The 22,139-nt window shown below is 54.2% G+C and overlaps 1 protein-coding gene across 1 annotated transcript in view; it reads right to left on the reverse strand.

The window, feature by feature from the left end:
• SLC43A1 (solute carrier family 43 member 1) overlaps nucleotides 1–22,139 on the reverse strand; it is a 294,136-nt gene that overhangs the window by 100,399 nt on the left and 171,598 nt on the right. The window contains exon 6 of the mRNA XM_086953367.1: nucleotides 7,365–7,457. Within this exon, the coding sequence (XP_086809493.1) occupies nucleotides 7,365–7,457 (93 nt within the window). The remainder of the gene's footprint in view (nucleotides 1–7,364; nucleotides 7,458–22,139) is intronic.

The following is a 22,139-nucleotide window of genomic DNA, read 5'->3' on the forward strand; positions in this document are numbered from 1 at the left end:
AAAGAAAGAAAGAAAGAAAGAAAGAAAGAAAGACAGAAAGAAAGAGAAAGACAGAAAGAAAGAAAGAAAGAAAGAAAGAAAGAAAGAAAGAAAGAGATAAAAAGAAAGAAAGAAAGAAAGAAAGAAAGAAAGAAAGAAAGAAAGACAGAAAGAAAGAAAGACAGAAAGAAAGAGAGAAAGAGATAAAGAAAGAAAGAAAGAAAGAAAGAAAGAAAGAAAGAAAGAAAGACAGAAAGAAAGAAAGACAGAAAGAAAGAAAGACAGAAAGAAAGAAAGAAAGAAAGAGAGAGAGAAAGAAAGAAAGAAAGAAAGAAAGAAAGAAAGAAAGAAGAAGAAAGAAAGAAAAAGCAAGAAAGAGAGAAAGAAAGATAGAAAGAAAGAAAGAGATAAAGAAAGAAAGAAAGAAAGAAAGAAAGAAAGAAAGAAAGAAAGAAAGAGAGAAAGAAAGAGAGAAAGAAAGAAAGAAAGAAAGAGAAAGCAAGAAAGAGAGAAAGAAAGAAAGAAAGAAAGAAAGAAGGCAGGGGTCAAAGGAGAGAGAGAGAAGAGACAGACAATGTACAGACCAGCAGAGTGCAGGGAAAGAAAGAGAGAGAGAGAGACAGAGAAGAGATAGACAATATACAGACCGATAGAGTACAGGGAAAGAAAGAAAGAAAGAGAGAGAGAGACAACCTAAACCTACAGACCAGCAGAGTACAGAGAAAGAGAGAGAGAGATGGAAGATAAGGGTCAAAGGCGAGAGAGAGACGAGACAGACAACATACAGACCGGCAGAGTAGAAAGCAAGAGAAAGAGAGAGAGAGGCGAGACAGAGAATCCACAGACCAACAGAGTACAGAGAAAGAGAGAGAGAGAGAGACAGATGAGTGACAGGGGTCAAAGGCGAGAAATAGAGAAGAGACATAATTTACAGGCATATAGGCGAGGGAACGAAAGAAACAGAGAGAGAGAGAGCGAGACAATCTACAGAGTACAGAGAAAGAGAGAGAGCAGCAGATGGGAGACAGGGGTCAAAGGTGAGAGAGAGAGAGAGACGTGACAGACAATATACAGACCAGCCGAGTACAGGGAACGAAAGAGAGAGAGAAAGATGAGTGACAGGGGATAAAGGCGAGAGAGAGAGACAGAGAGGGAAAAGAGACAGACGAACCGCCGACCATCAGAGTACAGGGAAAGAAAGAGAGAGAGAGATAGACAGACGGGAGACAGGGGTCAAGGATAGAGAGAGGGAGAGAAGAGGCAGAATTTACAGACACAGAGTACAGGACAAGAAAGTCATAGAGACAGGGGTCAGAGGCGAGAGAGAGAAGAGACGGACAATATACAGACCAACAGAGTACAGGGAAAGAAAGAGCGAGAGAGTTGGGAGACGGGGGTCAATGGGGGGAGAGAGAGAGAGAGAACACAATATAGAGAGGGGAGAGACAGGAGAGAAAGCTGGGTCAAAAAATGCAATAGGTCTCGCAGCATTAGAGTTAGTGCTTTTAGAATTGTTAATGGTTTTTTTGTAAATCTTTAGCATGAGGTTGAGGGTGAGGGGTTGAGGGTGAGTGAGGGTGAGGGTGAGGCTGAGGGGTTGAGGGTGAGGGTGAGTGAGGGTGAGGGGTTGAGGGTGAGTGAGGGTGAGGGGTTGAGGGTGAGTGAGGGTGAGGGGTTGAGGGTGAGTGAGGGTGAGGGGTTGAGGGTGAGTGAGGGGTTGAGGGTGAGTGAGGGGTTGAGGGTGAGTGAGGGGTTGAGGGTGAGTGAGGGGTTGAGGGTGAGTGAGGGTGAGTGAGGGTGAGTGAGGGGTTGAGGGTGAGTGAGGGTGAGTGAGGGTGAGTGAGGGTGAGTGAGGGTGAGTGAGGGTGAGAGGGTGAGGGGTTGAGGGTGAGTGAGGGTGAGGGATTGAGGGTGAGTGAGGGTGAGGGGTTGAGGGTGAGTGAGGGTGAGGTGTTGAGGGTGAGTGAGGGTGAGTGAGTGAGGGTGAGTGAGGGTGAGTGAGGGTGAGTGAGGGTGAGTGAGGGTGAGGGAGGGTGAGGGAGGGTGAGGGAGGGTGAGGGAGGGTGAGGGAGGGTGAGTGAGGGTGAGTGAGGGTGAGTGTGGGTGAGTGGGGGTGAGTGTGAGTGAGTGTGGGTGGGGGTGAGTGGGGGTGAGTGGGGGTGAGTGTGGGTGAGGGGTTGAGGGTGAGTGAGGGTGAGGGGTTGAGGGTGAGTGAGGGTGAGGGGTTGAGGGTGAGTGAGGGTGAGGGATTGAGGGTGAGTGAGGGTGAGGGATTGAGGGTGAGTGAGGGTGAGGGGTTGAGGGTGAGTGAGGGATTGAGGGTGAGTGAGGGTGAGGGGTTGAGGGTGAGTGAGGGATTGAGGGTGAGTGAGGGTGAGGGGTTGAGGGTGAGTGAGGGTGAGGGGTTGAGGGTGAGTGAGGGTGAGGGGTTGAGGGTGAGTGAGGGTGAGTGAGGGTGAGTGAGGGTGAGGTGTTGAGGGTGAGTGAGTGAGGGTGAGTGAGGGTGAGTGAGGGTGAGTGAGGGTGAGTGAGGGTGAGTGAGGGTGAGGGATTGAGGGTGAGTGAGGGTGAGGGGTTGAGGGTGAGTGAGGGTGAGGGGTTGAGGGTGAGTGAGGGTGAGGGGTTGAGGGTGAGTGAGGGTGAGGGGTTGAGGGTGAGTGAGGGTGAGGGGTTGAGGGTGAGTGAGGGTGAGTGAGGGTGAGGTGTTGAGGGTGAGTGAGTGAGGGTGAGTGAGTGAGGGTGAGTGAGGGTGAGTGAGGGTGAGTGAGGGTGAGTGAGGGTGAGTGAGGGTGAGTGAGTGAGGGTGAGTGAGGGTGAGTGAGGGTGAGGGATTGAGGGTGAGTGAGGGTGAGGGGTTGAGGGTGAGTGAGGGTGAGGGGTTGAGGGTGAGTGAGGGTGAGGGGTTGAGGGTGAGTGAGGGTGAGGGGTTGAGGGTGAGTGAGGGTGAGGGGTTGAGGGTGAGTGAGGGTGAGTGAGGGTGAGGTGTTGAGGGTGAGTGAGTGAGGGTGAGTGAGTGAGGGTGAGTGAGGGTGAGTGAGGGTGAGTGAGGGTGAGTGAGGGTGAGGGAGGGTGAGGGAGGGAGAGGGAGGGTGAGGGAGGGTGAGGGATGGTGAGTGAGGGTGAGTGAGGGTGAGTGAGGGTGAGTGAGGGTGAGTGTGAGTGAGGGTGAGTGGGGGTGAGTGTGGGTGAGTGTGGGTGAGGGGTTGAGGGTGAGTGAGGGTGAGGGGTTGAGGGTGAGTGAGGGTGAGGGGTTGAGGGTGAGTGAGGGTGAGAAATTGAGGGTGAGTGAGGGTGAGTGATTGAGGGTGAGTGAGGGTGAGGGATTGAGGGTGAGTGAGGGTGAGGGGTTGAGGGTGAGTGAGGGTGAGGGGTTGAGGGTGAGTGAGGGTGAGTGAGGGTGAGGTGTTGAGGGTGAGTGAGTGAGGGTGAGTGAGGGTGAGGGGTTGAGGGTGAGTGAGTGAGGGTGAGTGAGGGTGAGTGAGGGTGAGTGAGGGTGAGTGAGGGTGAGTGAGGGTGAGGGAGGGTGAGGGAGGGAGAGGGAGGGTGAGGGAGGGTGAGGGAGGGTGAGTGAGGGTGAGTGAGGGTGAGTGAGGGTGAGTGAGGGTGAGTGTGAGTGAGGGTGAGTGGGGGTGAGTGTGGGTGAGTGTGGGTGAGGGGTTGAGGGTGAGTGAGGGTGAGGGGTTGAGGGTGAGTGAGGGTGAGGGGTTGAGGGTGAGTGAGGGTGAGGGATTGAGGGTGAGTGAGGGTGAGGGATTGAGGGTGAGTGAGGGTGAGGGATTGAGGGTGAGTGAGGGTGAGGGGTTGAGGGTGAGTGAGGGTGAGGGGTTGAGGGTGAGTGAGGGTGAGTGAGGGTGAGGTGTTGAGGGTGAGTGAGTGAGGGTGAGTGAGGGTGAGGGGTTGAGGGTGAGTGAGTGAGGGTGAGTGAGTGAGGGTGAGTGAGTGAGGGGTTGAGGGCGGCGTAGTGTCGCAGAGTTGCCCTCAAAGAAGGGAGAACCAGGCCCTTAATTGCCAGTAATTATTGCAGCAGATCGAGAAACTGATTTGCATGTCTCTGCCTTGCAGGGGACCTAGACTATCTACTTTGGAAATGTAAACAGGCCTTTGAGCGCCATATGTGAAGAAAAACAAAGGAAAACATACAAGACCGTGAGAGAGGGGTCAGGGCCCCTCGCCCCAAGAGCGAGATAAAAAACACAGTTTGCTTTATTTTACCCCTATTCCTTGATATAAAAAACGTTACTTATTAAATCTAAAGACGTGAGGAGGGGAGGGAAACACTGTTTCGGTATATAGGCGGCATACAGTGAATAACATATCCAATGCGCGGGGAATATAGGAATTAACCCAACTTTATACATCCGTTCTTAACCTTTTCGACGAGGAGGCGACAAGGGAATATCACCACTTAACTATACAACCAAGTTCACTGTAAAACGTCTTCCTAATTCTTTTTAAGGTTTCATAAAACCAACATTTAAGAGGAGACATAAAAAAGGCATCATTTACGTCAAAAAGTGATTGAAAGTACTAGCGAGTCATGGACATTCCGTGGAGGGGGGCGGTGCGGGATAATGGTTTAGGGTTCTTAGTTCTACAAAGTATATGTCGTTGTCAATTCCCATGCTGTTATATACCATAGAGATATATAGAAGACGAACATTTACTAGCTAAAGCATCACCTGAATGTGCAAAACCACAACAAAATGGTTTGGGGAAAAAGCAATGCAAGTAACCCATTCAAACTTTGGCACTGCAACCACTTCTACGAAGGTGAGCACACTTTCACTCTTTTGTTAACTTTTACCAAAAGAGAGCGTGAGAATGACAAGCGCTTTCCTTTAGAGACAGCGCGAAACGGTATTAGTAGATATTTACACAATTTCTAAAACATTCAAAATATAGTTACCAACACCGACTGCAAAAATATAGCAATCGAACAACCAAAGAAAAACTTGCGACTCCCTATGATGAAGGTAGCATGCAATTGGAAAACAAGGAGGCTTACCAACCAGAGCAATCTCAAACTCTGTTCGACTTCTGGGGCAGCAAACTAAACAAGCCTTTCACCGTAACACGGCGAGCAGGGGAGGGGGCGGGCAGGGGAGGGGGCGGAGAGGGGAGAGGTGCGACACGGCAGGAAGACGGAAGGAAGAGAGGGGAGGGGGAGGAGAAATGCGACACGGCGGGAGGTCAGAGCAAGGAGGCAAAGCCATCAAGAAGGGCAGTTATAAAAAATGTCTCACTACTTATGGAATTGTTTTCGCTTTTAATGTTGCACGGAAATTCAATACCCACCATTGTCCTCACTTTATGTATGTTTTATGGGTTTTTAGGTTAAAAAAGCAAGTTCGCCATGGTGCAAAGTCCTTTGTACCCGGAAAACGGTTGCAGAATTTAATTTGCGACCATTACTGTTTGGCTTGGTTTGAATTAAGCGAGTAGTGAGTTTTCTTTCTCACAGTAGAATTCACGGACCTCTTTTGTGGAGTAAACTTCTGGACTCCCTCTGAGAACTGTGCTTTCCAGGTTTTAGCTCTACCCCGCTCTATAGTTCTCATAAGTTTATGCAATGTTTGCCTTTTAATGGCAAGGTGATACACTTGCCTGGATCTAGATTCAGAGCAGGGTCAGTCAGGGTAATATATTTCCCTCCAGTGATTTAGTGCGGATGACGGCTGGTCTGTGGATGCGACACCTAAGCGTGCTTGCTTCTGGCTGGTCAGTAGCACGCGCCTTGCATTGGACAGTGTTCCCGGTAGAGCATTGGGAGGTTTGGGCCATCTTTATGATGGCCAACACAAACAAAATGGCTGTGCATATTTCCACGCCAAGGAATTCATACCTCGTCCAAGTTTTGATGGGGGTCCAACCGTAGCCGTGAAATAAAATATTTCCAGGACGCAGGCGACAAGAGAGGCTTCAGTTCTCTGCGTCTGGCCGCAGCCAGACTTCCACCATACCGCTTGATTCACGGAAGGAAGAGAGGGGAGGGGGAGGAGAAATGCGACACGGCGGGAGGGGGCGGAGCGGGTTAACAAAGACGGAGGGCAGGGGAGGGGGCGGGCAGGGGAGGGGGCGGAGAGGGGAGAGGTGCGACACGGCAGGAAGACGGAAGGAAGAGAGGGGAGGGGGAGGAGAAATGCGACATGGCGGGAGGGGGCGGAGGGGTTAACAAAGACGGACGTGCACGCGCACGCGCTTTTAAGGTCAATGCGCATGCGCATAAGCTCAATGCGCATGCGCATTGACCTTAAATTTATCGTGCACTGCAAGGAATCGCCACGATTCCTTGCAGTGTGGATAAAGAGTGGATAACTCGCAATAGTCTCGCTTGCTCGATGCGCATGCGCATCGACAACAGGCGAGACCTAAAAATAAGGGGAGACAGAGAGACAGGTGAGTCACAGAGGTCAGAAACCATGAAGTGGGAAGGAAACAGGAAAAGAGCGAGAAGGGTGAAGTAAGAGGGGGTTGAAGTTGTGGAAGTGAGAAGGAGGCACGAGAGTGACACACAGAGGACCCAGAAACAATTGTGCATATGTACAAGCCCCTATTGCCACTAGAACGTCACTTTTCTCGATGTTGTGATGGCAATAGGGGCTTCGCCTTATTTACATGGCAGTGTCAAAACACTTAACGTGGCTTAACGCTGCCTTGTAAATAAGGCCCCCTTTCACGCGGCGCTTAGCGTTAAAGGGGCAGGCAACGGGTGCTGTGGTGGGCGTCCCGACACAACACCCATTGATTTTGACACTGCCCCATATTTACAAGGGCGGCGTGAATAAGGGGCAGCGACAAAATTAAGACCAGGGAAAACATGGTCTTAATGGGGCACAGCGAGGAAAAATGCTTAATTTCCTCTTCATGTTTGCTGTTTCAATGTGCTGTGTTTTGCAGCACACTTAGAAACAGCAAAACGCCATTGATTTTCTAAGTACAGGACGGTGACCCTTTCTGGACAAAAACAATCATTAAAAAGAAAAGACGAGTTGCAAATTCTATTGCATTAAGCAGCACACATGGAAGTTACAATAGGCCCTTTCAGATTGTTTATGTGCAGGAAGGGACACCTTCCGGCACATAAACAATTTCCCCTGCACGCAGACACCCTTGCACTATGATGCAAGGGTGTCTGCGTTGGCGCTAGGCTGCTATGTTTAGTGCCAGCGCAGGGAGAAACGCAGGACTGCACCGTATTGCAAATACGGTGCAGCGCTGCATTTCAGAAGTGGCGGAGCGCAGCGTTAAGCCAACAAGGCTATTTCAGCGCTCTGTTACTTCTTTTGTAAATATGCCCCAATGTTTGGAAAAGGGGTGGACGGGAAGGAGGCGGGTCAGAGAGAGACATTGAGGGAAGGTGAAACAAAGTGGAGAGAGGGTCTCACCTTTACTCCGGGGAATGTGACGGCGGAGGAGGCGTACGAGCCGATCATCAGCGCCATGAAGGTGGAGCGAAGGTTCCCGAACATGTTCGGCAGCTGCAAAAGAGAGAGACAGGAGGCCGCATGAGAGTGTGACATGTACAGCCTGTAGAGCGCATGCGCGGGCGCCAGGGTTGGCATCTGCGTGGTACCCTGGAGGGCATGAGTACTCACTACATGTCTGAACTTACTTCAACCAAGGAGCATTGGGTATATCAACCTCTTGTAAGGGGGGAATGGCATCCTCGAGGTGTTGTCTTCAGTGAGGGTGGGGGAGTGACTGTCGGGCCCTGTCTTCAGTGAGGGTGGGGGAGTGACTGCCGGGCCCTGTCTTCAGTGAGGGGGGAGTGACTGTCGGAACCTGTCTTCAGTGAGGGTAGGGGAGTGACTGTCGGGCCCTGTCTTCAGTGAGGGTGGGGAGTGACTGTCGGGCCCTGTCTTCAGTGAGGGTAGGGGAGTGACTGTCGGGCCCTCTCTTCAGTGAGGGTGGGGGAGTGACTGTCGGGCCCTGTCTTCAGTGAGGGTGGGGGAGTGACTGTCGGGCCCTTTCTTCAGTGAGGGTGGGGGAGTGACTGTCGGGCCCTGTCTTCAGTGAGGGTGGGGAGTGACTGTCGGAACCTGTCTTCAGTGAGGGTAGGGGAGTGACTGTCGGGCCCTGTCTTCAGTGAGGGTGGGGGAGTGACTGTCGGGCCCTGTCTTCAGTGAGGGTGGGGGAGTGACTGTCGGGCCCTGTCTTCAGTGAGGGTGGGGAGTGACTGTCGGAACCTGTCTTCAGTGAGGGTCGGGGAGTGACTGTCGGGCCCTGTCTTCAGTGAGGGTGAGAGGAGTGTCTCTGAGGCCCTGTCTTCAGTGAGGGTGGGAGGGGTGCCTCTGAGGCCCTGTGTTCAGTGAGGGTGGGAGGGGTGCCTCTGAGGCCCTGTGTTCAGTGAGGGTGGGGGAGTGACTGCCGGGCCCTGTCTTCAGTGAGGGGGGAGTGACGGTCAGGCCCTGTCTTCAGTGAGGGTGGGGAGTGACTGTCGGAACCTGTCTTCAGTGAGGGTAGGGGAGTGACTGTCGGGCCCTGTCTTCAGTGAGGGTGGGGGAGTGACTGTCGGGCCCAGTCTTCAGTGAGGGTGGGGGAGTGACTGTCGGGCCCTGTCTTCAGTGAGGGTAGGGGAGTGACTGTCGGGCCCTCTCTTCAGTGAGGGTGGGGGAGTGACTGTCGGGCCCTGTCTTCAGTGAGGGTGGGGGAGTGACTGTCGGGCCCTTTCTTCAGTGAGGGTGGGGGAGTGACTGTCGGGCCCTGTCTTCAGTGAGGGTGGGGAGTGGCTGTCGGAACCTGTCTTCAGTGAGGGTAGGGGAGTGACTGTCGGGCCCTGTCTTCAGTGAGGGTGGGGGAGTGACTGCCGGGCCCTGTCTTCAGTGAGGGTGGGGGAGTGACTGCCGGGCCCTGTCTTCAGTGAGGGGGGAGTGACTGTCGGAACCTGTCTTCAGTGAGGGTAGGGGAGTGACTGTCGGGCCCTGTCTTCAGTGAGGGTGGGGGAGTGACTGTCGGGCCCAGTCTTCAGTGAGGGTGGGGGAGTGACTGTCGGGCCCTGTCTTCAGTGAGGGTAGGGGAGTGACTGTCGGGCCCTCTCTTCAGTGAGGGTGGGGGAGTGACTGTCGGGCCCTGTCTTCAGTGAGGGTGGGGGAGTGACTGTCGGGCCCTTTCTTCAGTGAGGGTGGGGGAGTGACTGTCGGGCCCTGTCTTCAGTGAGGGTGGGGAGTGACTGTCGGAACCTGTCTTCAGTGAGGGTAGGGGAGTGACTGTCGGGCCCTGTCTTCAGTGAGGGTGGGGGAGTGACTGTCGGGCCCTGTCTTCAGTGAGGGTGGGGGAGTGACTGTCGGGCCCTGTCTTCAGTGAGGGTGGGGAGTGACTGTCGGAACCTGTCTTCAGTGAGGGTAGGGGAGTGACTGTCGGGCCCTGTCTTCAGTGAGGGTGAGAGGAGTGTCTCTGAGGCCCTGTCTTCAGTGAGAGTGGGAGGGGTGCCTTTGAGGCCCTGTGTTCAGTGAGGGTGGGAGGGGTGCCTCTGAGGCCCTGTGTTCAGTGAGGGTGGGGGAGTGACTGCCGGGCCCTGTCTTCAGTGAGGGGGGAGTGACTGTCAGGCCCTGTCTTCAGTGAGGGTGGGGAGTGACTGTCGGAACCTGTCTTCAGTGAGGGTAGGGGAGTGACTGTCGGGCCCTGTCTTCAGTGAGGGTGGGGGAGTGACTGTCGGGCCCAGTCTTCAGTGAGGGTGGGGGAGTGACTGTCGGGCCCTGTCTTCAGTGAGGGTAGGGGAGTGACTGTCGGGCCCTCTCTTCAGTGAGGGTGGGGGAGTGACTGTCGGGCCCTGTCTTCAGTGAGGGTGGGGGAGTGACTGTTGGGCCCTTTCTTTAGTGAGGGTGGGGGAGTGACTGTCGGGCCCTGTCTTCAGTGAGGGTGGGGAGTGACTGTCGGAACCTGTCTTCAGTGAGGGTAGGGGAGTGACTGTCGGGCCCTGTCTTCAGTGAGGGTGGGGGAGTGACTGCCGGGCCCTGTCTTCAGTGAGGGTGGGGGAGTGACTGTCGGGCCCTGTCTTCAGTGAGGGTGGGGAGTGACTGTCGGAACCTGTCTTCAGTGAGGGTAGGGGAGTGACTGTCGGGCCCTGTCTTCAGTGAGGGTGGGGAGTGACTGTCGGAACCTGTCTTCAGTGAGGTCAGGGGAGTGACTGTCAGGCCCTGTCTTCAGTGAGGGTGGGAGTGACTGTCAGGCCCTGTCTTCAGTGAGGGTGGGGGAGTGACTCCCGGGCCCTGTCTTCAGTGAGGGCAGGGGAGTGACTGTCGGGCCCTGTCTTCAGTGAGGGTGGGGGAGTGGCTGTCGGGCCCTGTCTTCAGTGAGGGCGGGGGAGTGACTGCCGGGCCCTGTCTTCAGTGAGGGTGGGGGAGTGACTGTTGGGCCCTGACTTCAGTGAGGGCGGGGGAGTGACTGCCGGGCCCTGTCTTCAGTGAGGGCCAGGGAGTGACTGCCGGGCCCTGTCTTCAGTGAGGGTGGGGGAGTGACTGTCGGGCCCTGACTTCAGTGAGGGCGGGGGAGTGACTGCTGGGCCCTGTCTTCAGTGAGGGGAGTGACTGCCGGGCCCCGTCTTCAGTGAGGGTGGGGAGTGACTGCCGGGCCCTGTCTTCAGTGAGGGTGGGGAGTGACTGCCGGGCCCTGTCTTCAGTGAGGGCAGGGGAGTGACTGCCGGGCCCTGTCTTCAGTGAGGCCCGGGAAGTGACTGCCGGGCCCTGTCTTCAGTGAGGGCCGGGGAGTGACTGCCGGGCCCTGTCTTCAGTGAGGGTGGGGGAGTTACTGCCGGGCCCTGTCTTCAGTGAGGCCCAGGGAGTGACTGCCGGGCCCTGTCTTCAGTGAGGGTGGGGGAGTGACTTGCCGGGCCCTGTCTTCAGTGAGAGGGGGAGTGACTGCCGCGCCCTGTCTTCAGTGAGGGCGGGGAGTGGCTGTCGGGCCCTGTCTTCAGTGAGGGTGGGGGAGTGACTGTCGGGCCCTGTCTTCAGTGAGGGTGGGGGAGTGACTGTCGGAACCTGTCTTCAGTGCGGGCGGGGAGTGGCTGTCGGGCCCTGTCTTCAGTGAAGGCGGGGATTGACTGCCGGGCCCTGTCTTTAGTGAGGGTGGGAGTGACTGTCGGGCCCTGTCTTCAGTGAGGGTGGGGGAGTGACTGCCGGGCCCTGTCTTCAGTGAGGGTGGGAGAGTGACTGCCGGGCCCTGTCTTCAGTGAGGGGGGAGTGACGGTCAGGCCCTGTCTTCAGTGAGGGTGGGGAGTGACTGTCGGAACCTGTCTTCAGTGAGGGTAGGGGAGTGACTGTCGGGCCCTGTCTTCAGTGAGGGTGGGGGAGTGACTGTCGGGCCCAGTCTTCAGTGAGGGTGGGGGAGTGACTGTCGGGCCCTGTCTTCAGTGAGGGTAGGGGAGTGACTGTCGGGCCCTCTCTTCAGTGAGGGTGGGGGAGTGACTGTCGGGCCCTGTCTTCAGTGAGGGTGGGGGAGTGACTGTCGGGCCCTTTCTTCAGTGAGGGTGGGGGAGTGACTGTCGGGCCCTGTCTTCAGTGAGGGTGGGGAGTGGCTGTCGGAACCTGTCTTCAGTGAGGGTAGGGGAGTGACTGTCGGGCCCTGTCTTCAGTGAGGGTGGGGGAGTGACTGCCGGGCCCTGTCTTCAGTGAGGGTGGGGGAGTGACTGCCGGGCCCTGTCTTCAGTGAGGGGGGAGTGACTGTCGGAACCTGTCTTCAGTGAGGGTAGGGGAGTGACTGTCGGGCCCTGTCTTCAGTGAGGGTGGGGGAGTGACTGTCGGGCCCAGTCTTCAGTGAGGGTGGGGGAGTGACTGTCGGGCCCTGTCTTCAGTGAGGGTAGGGGAGTGACTGTCGGGCCCTCTCTTCAGTGAGGGTGGGGGAGTGACTGTCGGGCCCTGTCTTCAGTGAGGGTGGGGGAGTGACTGTCGGGCCCTTTCTTCAGTGAGGGTGGGGGAGTGACTGTCGGGCCCTGTCTTCAGTGAGGGTGGGGAGTGACTGTCGGAACCTGTCTTCAGTGAGGGTAGGGGAGTGACTGTCGGGCCCTGTCTTCAGTGAGGGTGGGGGAGTGACTGTCGGGCCCTGTCTTCAGTGAGGGTGGGGGAGTGACTGTCGGGCCCTGTCTTCAGTGAGGGTGGGGAGTGACTGTCGGAACCTGTCTTCAGTGAGGGTAGGGGAGTGACTGTCGGGCCCTGTCTTCAGTGAGGGTGAGAGGAGTGTCTCTGAGGCCCTGTCTTCAGTGAGAGTGGGAGGGGTGCCTTTGAGGCCCTGTGTTCAGTGAGGGTGGGAGGGGTGCCTCTGAGGCCCTGTGTTCAGTGAGGGTGGGGGAGTGACTGCCGGGCCCTGTCTTCAGTGAGGGGGGAGTGACTGTCAGGCCCTGTCTTCAGTGAGGGTGGGGAGTGACTGTCGGAACCTGTCTTCAGTGAGGGTAGGGGAGTGACTGTCGGGCCCTGTCTTCAGTGAGGGTGGGGGAGTGACTGTCGGGCCCAGTCTTCAGTGAGGGTGGGGGAGTGACTGTCGGGCCCTGTCTTCAGTGAGGGTAGGGGAGTGACTGTCGGGCCCTCTCTTCAGTGAGGGTGGGGGAGTGACTGTCGGGCCCTGTCTTCAGTGAGGGTGGGGGAGTGACTGTTGGGCCCTTTCTTTAGTGAGGGTGGGGGAGTGACTGTCGGGCCCTGTCTTCAGTGAGGGTGGGGAGTGACTGTCGGAACCTGTCTTCAGTGAGGGTAGGGGAGTGACTGTCGGGCCCTGTCTTCAGTGAGGGTGGGGGAGTGACTGCCGGGCCCTGTCTTCAGTGAGGGTGGGGGAGTGACTGTCGGGCCCTGTCTTCAGTGAGGGTGGGGAGTGACTGTCGGAACCTGTCTTCAGTGAGGGTAGGGGAGTGACTGTCGGGCCCTGTCTTCAGTGAGGGTGGGGAGTGACTGTCGGAACCTGTCTTCAGTGAGGTCAGGGGAGTGACTGTCAGGCCCTGTCTTCAGTGAGGGTGGGAGTGACTGTCAGGCCCTGTCTTCAGTGAGGGTGGGGGAGTGACTCCCGGGCCCTGTCTTCAGTGAGGGCAGGGGAGTGACTGTCGGGCCCTGTCTTCAGTGAGGGTGGGGGAGTGGCTGTCGGGCCCTGTCTTCAGTGAGGGCGGGGGAGTGACTGCCGGGCCCTGTCTTCAGTGAGGGTGGGGGAGTGACTGTTGGGCCCTGACTTCAGTGAGGGCGGGGGAGTGACTGCCGGGCCCTGTCTTCAGTGAGGGCCAGGGAGTGACTGCCGGGCCCTGTCTTCAGTGAGGGTGGGGGAGTGACTGTCGGGCCCTGACTTCAGTGAGGGCGGGGGAGTGACTGCTGGGCCCTGTCTTCAGTGAGGGGAGTGACTGCCGGGCCCCGTCTTCAGTGAGGGTGGGGAGTGACTGCCGGGCCCTGTCTTCAGTGAGGGTGGGGAGTGACTGCCGGGCCCTGTCTTCAGTGAGGGCAGGGGAGTGACTGCCGGGCCCTGTCTTCAGTGAGGCCCGGGAAGTGACTGCCGGGCCCTGTCTTCAGTGAGGGCCGGGGAGTGACTGCCGGGCCCTGTCTTCAGTGAGGGTGGGGGAGTTACTGCCGGGCCCTGTCTTCAGTGAGGCCCAGGGAGTGACTGCCGGGCCCTGTCTTCAGTGAGGGTGGGGGAGTGACTTGCCGGGCCCTGTCTTCAGTGAGAGGGGGAGTGACTGCCGCGCCCTGTCTTCAGTGAGGGCGGGGAGTGGCTGTCGGGCCCTGTCTTCAGTGAGGGTGGGGGAGTGACTGTCGGGCCCTGTCTTCAGTGAGGGTGGGGGAGTGACTGTCGGAACCTGTCTTCAGTGCGGGCGGGGAGTGGCTGTCGGGCCCTGTCTTCAGTGAAGGCGGGGATTGACTGCCGGGCCCTGTCTTTAGTGAGGGTGGGAGTGACTGTCGGGCCCTGTCTTCAGTGAGGGTGGGGGAGTGACTGCCGGGCCCTGTCTTCAGTGAGGGTGGGAGAGTGACTGACGGGCCCTGTCTTCAGTGAGGGGGGGTAGTGACTGCTGGGCCCTGTCTTCAGTGAGAGGGGGGAGTGACTGTCGGCCCTGTCTTCAGTGACGGGGGAGTGACTGCCGGGCCCTGTCTTCAGTGAGGGGGGAGTGACTGTCGGGCCCTGTCTTCAGTGAGGGTGGGGGAGTGACTGCCGGGTCCTGTCTTCAGTGAGAGGGGGAGTGACTGTCGGGCCCTGTCTTCAGTGAGGGTGGGGGAGTGACTGTCGGGCCCTGTCTTCAGTGAGGGGGGAGTGACTGCCGGGCCCTGTCTTCAGTGAGGGTGGGGGAGTGACTGTCGGGCCTTGTCTTCAGTGAGCGTGGGGGAGTGACTGCCGGGCCCTGTCTTCAGTGAGAGGGGGAGTGACTGTCGGGCCCTGTCTTCAGTGAGGGGGGGAGTGACTGTCGGGCCCTGTCTTCAGTGACGGGGGGAGTGACTGCCGGGCCCTGTCTTCAGTGAGGGTGGGGAAGTGACTGTCGGGCCCTGTCTTCAGTGAGGGTGGGGGAGTGACTGCCGGGCCCTGTCTTCAGTGAGGGTGGGAGAGTGACTGTCGGGCCCTGTATTCAGTGAGGGCGGGGGAGTGACTGCCGGGCCCTGTCTTCAGTGAGGGGGGGTAGTGACTGCCGGGCCCTGTCTTCAGTGAGAGGGGGGAGTGACTGTCGGCCCTGTCTTCAGTGACGGGGGAGTGACTGCCGGGCCCTGTCTTCAGTGAGGGGGGAGTGACTGTCGGGCCCTGTCTTCAGTGAGGGTGGGGGAGTGACTGCCGGGTCCTGTCTTCAGTGAGAGGGGGAGTGACTGTCGGGCCCTGTCTTCAGTGAGGGTGGGGGAGTGACTGTCGGGCCCTGTCTTCAGTGAGGGGGGAGTGACTGCCGGGCCCTGTCTTCAGTGAGGGTGGGGGAGTGACTGCCGGGTCCTGTCTTCAGTGAGAGGGGGAGTGACTGTCGGGCCCTGTCTTCAGTGAGGGTGGGGGAGTGACTGTCGGGCCCTGTCTTCAGTGAGGGGGGAGTGACTGCCGGGCCCTGTCTTCAGTGAGGGTGGGGGAGTGACTGTCGGGCCTTGTCTTCAGTGAGCGTGGGGGAGTGACTGCCGGGCCCTGTCTTCAGTGAGGGTGGGAGAGTGACTGACGGGCCCTGTCTTCAGTGAGGGGGGGTAGTGACTGCCGGGCCCTGTCTTCAGTGAGAGGGGGGAGTGACTGTCGGCCCTGTCTTCAGTGACGGGGGAGTGACTGCCGGGCCCTGTCTTCAGTGAGGGGGGAGTGACTGTCGGGCCCTGTCTTCAGTGAGGGTGGGGGAGTGACTGCCGGGTCCTGTCTTCAGTGAGAGGGGGAGCGACTGTCGGGCCCTGTCTTCAGTGAGGGTGGGGGAGTGACTGTCGGGCCCTGTCTTCAGTGAGGGGGGAGTGACTGCCGGGCCCTGTCTTCAGTGAGGGTGGGGGAGTGACTGTCGGGCCTTGTCTTCAGTGAGCGTGGGGGAGTGACTGCCGGGCCCTGTCTTCAGTGAGAGGGGGAGTGACTGTCGGGCCCTGTCTTCAGTGAGGGGGGGAGTGACTGTCGGGCCCTGTCTTCAGTGACGGGGGGAGTGACTGCCGGGCCCTGTCTTCAGTGAGGGTGGGGAAGTGACTGTCGGGCCCTGTCTTCAGTGAGGGTGGGGGAGTGACTGCCGGGCCCTGTCTTCAGTGAGGGTGGGAGAGTGACTGTCGGGCCCTGTATTCAGTGAGGGCGGGGGAGTGACTGCCGGGCCCTGTCTTCAGTGAGGGGGGGTAGTGACTGCCGGGCCCTGTCTTCAGTGAGAGGGGGGAGTGACTGTCGGCCCTGTCTTCAGTGACGGGGGAGTGACTGCCGGGCCCTGTCTTCAGTCAGGGGGGAGTGACTGTCGGGCCCTGTCTTCAGTGAGGGTGGGGGAGTGACTGCCGGGTCCTGTCTTCAGTGAGAGGGGGATTGACTGTCGGGCCCTGTCTTCAGTGAGGGTGGGGGAGTGACTGTCGGGCCCTGTCTTCAGTGAGGGGGGAGTGACTGCCGGGCCCTGTCTTCAGTGAGGGTGGGGGAGTGACTGTCGGGCCTTGTCTTCAGTGAGCGTGGGGGAGTGACTCCTGGGCCCTGTCTTCAGTGAGAGGGGGAGTGACTGTCGGGCCCTGTCTTCAGTGAGGGGGGGAGTGACTGTCGGGCCCTGTCTTCAGTGACGGGGGGAGTGACTGCCGGGCCCTGTCTTCAGTGAGGGTGGGGAAGTGACTGCCGGGCCCTGTCTTCAGTGACGGGGGGGTCTGGTCTTCATTCCAGGGGTCCGGTGTGGCCTATTTCATGTTTATGAATTGAACCAGCCTTGGAGATATAAGAACTCAGGGATGACATTAATTATGATTTGTAATGTTTTCAGTGATGTCATTTAACATGTCATGATTGATGTAATATGTGAGGTCATAGTAGTGCCTGGTAGGGGCTCAAGTTATAGTTAGTTCATTAAAGTACAACTGGTACATTTTCTGTGTTATTTGTTTTTTTTATGTTAGTTTTTATTTTATTACAAAACCTAACTTTAAAGTCACTTATACCTTCAGTTTTTTTAAGTCTCATTACCATAACTAACTATAACGTCTTGAGCTCAAATGTCCACGGACTCGATAATTCTCGCTCTGGTGCCTACTCAACTCACGGGGTCACACTCTGCGACTCTGGGCAATAGCTTGCTTAATCTCCACAACGGCCCCCTGCGGCGGGATGCCTGGCTTTCACCTCACAGGGAAAAGCCAGGACGGGTTCCCAAGGCAAGCGCCGAGATACCTCCCCGGTGATCGAGCGCTATATAAGAACATACAAAAAAAACAACAAAAAAAAAACGTCACTTTAACCTTTGTTTATTTTTTAGGTAAATGTCTATGTTTTTATCAATGATCAGTAAAATCTCATTACCATAACTAACTATAACGTAATTTTAACCTTTCTGTTTTTTTCAGTGAATTTCTGTTTTTTCTATCAGATTCACCCGTCTCTGTCACTGATCGCAGCTTGAAGTCATGTGCAGTGTGGGGTTGGCTGCAGGGCTTGGCTTGGGGCCGATCCCGGCAAGCGACTATCCCCAAACGGACCAAAACCCCAAATTTTGTTTGTATTGTAAAAAAAATGTTTTGGGTGGTGCTGCAGTACTCCCACAGTACTGCAGCTAAAGCACCGTCCAGAGTACCACGAGACTGCGCAAGATTCACTAGTGAACACAGTCCGCAGGTTACACTTTGCTGTTTTTAGGACTAGGGTCTCGCGCTTGGGCAAGATATGGTCCATGTATCCCATCTATGAACTAGATGAATGTAACCCTGTGATATGATGATTGCCCTAGGATGGTACAGCAACCAACACTCTAAAGTATTGTGAATACGAGACACTATACGTTTAAGCCCTGATGAAGTTCCTAGGTATTCAAGACCGAAACGTGTTGTCTGATTTTCAAAAATTTGTGCAATACTATGGATCAATAAATGAAGATGATGGACTTAACCTTGCGAAATGTAACTCTTTTCCTGGTGCACCTTCCTTTCGAAGAATTTCCTGTTTTCTGGTCTCCAGTGGCACTGAACGGGAAGCGTATGCACAGGACCCTAAACTTTACTATATTGGATTGAGGTGCAACAACACCTTTGGTCCACGCCTCTTATCGTTGTGTGTAAGTTTCACTAGTGGCGGCTGCGTGGTCTCATTGCCATGGGCCTCGCAAGAGCCTTGTGGTGTCACAAAGCGGGCCACACTGGGTCCAGCGAATGGCCGGTGGTACCGTTTTTGTTTTTTATTTGATGTAGGGGTTATCCTTCTAGGATCCCCAACCCCACCAGGGGCCCGGGGTTTGGGCCACCCCTACTCTGCCCCGTTGTAGTTTTTTTTTCCAAAACACTTGACACAGATACTGGGTCCCGAGTCCTGTAATGGCGGCCACAACCTTTCGGTTCATGTTTGGCCAGCCAATCAGATTGCTTGGTACCTTGAGACTGGCACTGGCCCCGCTGCATCACATGGACTGATCGGAAGAAAACGCCGCTTGGCCAATCAGAATCATTTTTTTTAATTATTTGACATATGTTGGAGTACCATTGGACTCCCACGGGACCAACTATCCAGATATCACTTCATTTTGAAGTGTCATTTCTCTAAAACGAAAAAAGACACATCACAAAAAGCACTTTAGTGCTACATTTGGTGCCATTCTGTAAGGCCATTTTTTTTATAAATCACTACCCAAAATTCCTACGGGATTTTACATGAGAAAAAGATGTTGGAACCCCACTCCCCTTTTCTCAGGACCTGCTTTTCGGATCACCCTAAAACTTTCTAAGAAAGGGATGCGGTTGATGAACTTTTTTTCTGAAAGTTTTAGGATGATTCGTCAAAGGGCTGCAAAGTTATTAGTGCAACCAAAAAAACTCTCATCCTATAGAAACTGTGACCCAAATATAACTACACAGCAGGCCGCCACTGTTAAACTAAGATTAAAAGGTCTTGGCTAAGCCCAGACCCCCGAAATATACCTTACTGGGTTTTCCCATAATTTTGATGTCACCACTAGATGGCGCCCTGAGGTCGCTGCCTCCTGCCTCTGTTGGCAGAGCTGGTGGGGGTGAGGGTCAGGTGTGTGTTACCTTATGCTGATGTGTATAGCGCACTAATCACTCCAGAGGGTATCAGGCGCGTGTTGGGGGGGGGAGGGGGGGCTGCGGTGTGTTAGCTTATATCTCTTTACAGTATCCCTCCGCGCTGTGTGTCAGATCTGTGTGGGCGGGTGTGGGCCGCTCCTGACCTGCCCCACCTGTACCACCCTGCCCCGGGTCACCCTGACAGACTCTGATCATCAGAGAGGGGGCGGGGCAGGACTGGAGAGGGGGGGGGGGGGGGGACCGGGGGGGGGGGGGGGGGCAGTCATGGGCCGTTCAGCTCTGAGGCCGAAAAACCTGTAGAACCGGCTCCAGTAGCTCTGCCAAGCGACGTGACAGCTCATTAGAAAGAGGCCAAGAAAGGAAGGGGCACCCCCTGGGGGCCGGAGAAGGGAACAGCGCGGGTGCTTCCCGCCCAAACCCGGACGCCACGTCATCACAACTCAGTGGGAGGCACACGTGGGCACCGACAACCCTGTGGCTGTTCCTTGAAAGGTGCCTGCCAACCTGGGGGGAGAGAGAGAGAGTGCCACCTCAGCGCTGCTGAACCACACGCACGCACGCACACACCACGCACACATAGATACACACACGCGCCCGCACACAAACACACCACACTTCGATCCTCACGAAGCACCGCGCCGTATATAATAATCACTGTTTATTAAAGTCCCGCAAGAGATAAATTCAACCTCTCTTTCTTAAGCAGCGCAGGAAACAAGCATTTGCAATGCAATAGGTCTCGCATTAGGAAAGTTTGAGCTATTGGTCTTGTAAATTACTATTTTTTTATTTATGTTTTGTTTTTGCAAATAGCGAAATTAATAGCTTTGTCATTTACAATGCCAATAGTTATAACTTTCGCAAATGTGACACCTATAGCGTTTGTAATGCAACATGTGTTGTATTTACGTGACTTACATGTATTGATATTACAAATAACAATGCCTTTTAATTTTTTTAAATAATTAATGTTTAAATAAAAGTGATTGTAATTTATAATGGCAATAGCTTAAACTTTTGTAAATAACTTTTGTGATAATGTTCAGTGTATTTTATTGTGACGACAATCTAAGAATGGAAGTGAAATATTAACATCTTTTTGTGACATTTGTAATAAAGCTTGAAACAAAGAGAGAACATATTTGAACTGGTTGTTGTTGAATGGTTGCAGAGATTGATGCTGTGGTGGAGCTCAGTGATGTTGTGGTGCCCTTGAGTGATGCTGTGGTGGTGCGGAGTGATGCTGTATGCTATGCTATGTTTTGTTATGCTATGCTATGTTTTGTTATGCTATGCTATGTTTTGTTTTGTTATGCTATTATGGCCCAGGAATGGGTGTTCCACTTCCAAGCCCTTTATGGCATGCTAGCCACACCAGCAACCCCCCCCCCCCCCCCCCCCCCAACCAGCAATAATCAATAATCGCCGAGGGAGCAGACCCTCCATTCCCCATAGATATTCAGTTTGAACTGGAAGAGGTCTATAAGGCTCTAAGGGAAAGCTCAGCTTCTAAAGCACCAGGACCCGACTGTGTCCCTATTCATGTGTTTAAAATGCTCCCGGACCTGTGGGCCCCTTTACTCACTAGAGTTTTAAACCGTTTAAACAAAAGAGGTTTCATTTCGACATGGCAGGAGGCAATTGTGGTCCCGATCTATGAAAAGGGGGACAGGAATGATCCTGCCTGCTATCAACGCATCTCATGGTTAGATGGTTTTATGAAGATGGCAGATAGGGTCATTCTCGCTCGTATTCAGGATTGGATGGAAGGTCAGGAAGTGTTATCGCCCTTCCAGTATGGGTTTAGGAGAGGGCGGCGGACAATTGAGCAAGGGTTAAATCTTTCCCTAATTGTTTCCAAATGCATACACGCAAAAAAAAACAACCTATACGTGACATTTGTAGACCTCAGCTCTGCATTTGATTGCATCCTTCATGACAATCTCTGGCAAATATTAAGGGACATTGGATTAGATAGCCAAATAATTGTCTATATCAGAGAACTCTATGCTGGGGCAGGTGCACGCGTAACATACGGCAGGAGGGGGGAATGCACAGAGTCTTTTAAGATCAGTAGAGGGGTAAGGCAGGGGTGCAAACTAGCCCCCTTGCTATTTAACCTCTATATTAACGGGGTGGGTTCCTGTTTAGTACAACAGTACTTTGATTATCCTGTAATCAAAGGCAAACCCATCCCCATCCTCCTGTATGCCGACGATGCGGCTATCCTCTCGCAGACAAAGGTGGGCCTCCAAAAAGCAGTACAGTTCTTCTCAAATTTTATGAAGCTCAGGGGTCTATGTGTAAATGTCTCTAAGACATTTACCATGTCATGTGGCCCAAACAAACAAAGAACACCATGTCCAATTATCTTAGACGATAGGCGGGTGGAGTTAGCCGATATTTTTTGCTATCTAGGCGTGCACTTTGATAGGCGGGGCATGTGGAAGTCCGCTGTGAATGCAAGGGCCATAGCATTCAATAGAGCAACTGGTGCTCTTCTGAATTTTGCAAAAAAAATAGGGACTAGGCCAGTCAGGGAGCTCCTCCAAATATTTAAATCCAAATGTGTGGCCACGGTATTTATGGGGCGGGCATTTGGGGTTGGCAGCAAGTAGATGCAATACAGCGAATCGAGAACAGGTTTCTGCGATTCCTAACAGCCACACCAAAGAGTACCGCCATATATGTCCTACACGCTGAAGTTGCCCTCCTTCATATCACAGATATTATAAAATTAGCCCCTGTTTTATTTTGGCATAATGTCTGGACTAACTCAGCCACAGAATTGAATAGATCCATCATAGAGGACTGTTTAGTTTGTGATGGGGCAAAAAACATTAAATGGTTCATTCAGGTACATCAAGAATTTTGTCAGCGAGATTGGTCATCCTGAATATTTCTCCAATCCGGCCTCACTGGAACAGCTCTCACGATCCATGCTAAAAAAGACTCTTTTAGAACATCTGGAATTACAAAGATGGAAGGGTGAAAGGACTAAAATAACTGTCATGAGCCACGATGAGGTGACCTCCCAAAGGGGCACTCAGCTGTACCTTGTATTAGACCAACCCCTGCACCATCGTAGGCTCCTGACGTACTTCCGCCTGGAAACTTTTTACAGACTTGTAACATTCCCGATATGTTACGATTGAGCGAGAGAAAAAAGACGCTGTCCCTGTGATGATAAATCATACCAATCAAATATTCATTGCATTCTTTTTTGCACTTTATACAGCCTCCCCAGGCGACAAATTTTGAAACCTCTCCTATTAGTCTGGGGATTAAGAAAAGCCAGAGATGCCTATAATAGATTAAGGACTTTAGACGATTGCCTTGCCATTAGCACAGTGAGCTCCTATTTAAATGCAATCTTAAGAGTGAGAAGGACCATAACTATGGAATAGCAATAGCCAATTAATTATAAAAAATCAATATGTTTGTGACCCGATTGTGTTGTTTTATATCTCTCTTTTAACCCTTTTAAAGTATTTTCTAGTGTTTGCTTAAAGCTTGAGTGAAAAAGATGGAATTTTAACTGTGATTTTATCTGTATACTTTTATGAATTG

The sequence above is a fragment of the Lissotriton vulgaris genome, chromosome 1_2 (genome assembly GCF_964263255.1).
Source record: "Lissotriton vulgaris chromosome 1_2, aLisVul1.2, whole genome shotgun sequence".
In the NCBI taxonomy this organism is placed as follows: Eukaryota; Metazoa; Chordata; class Amphibia; order Caudata; family Salamandridae; genus Lissotriton; species Lissotriton vulgaris.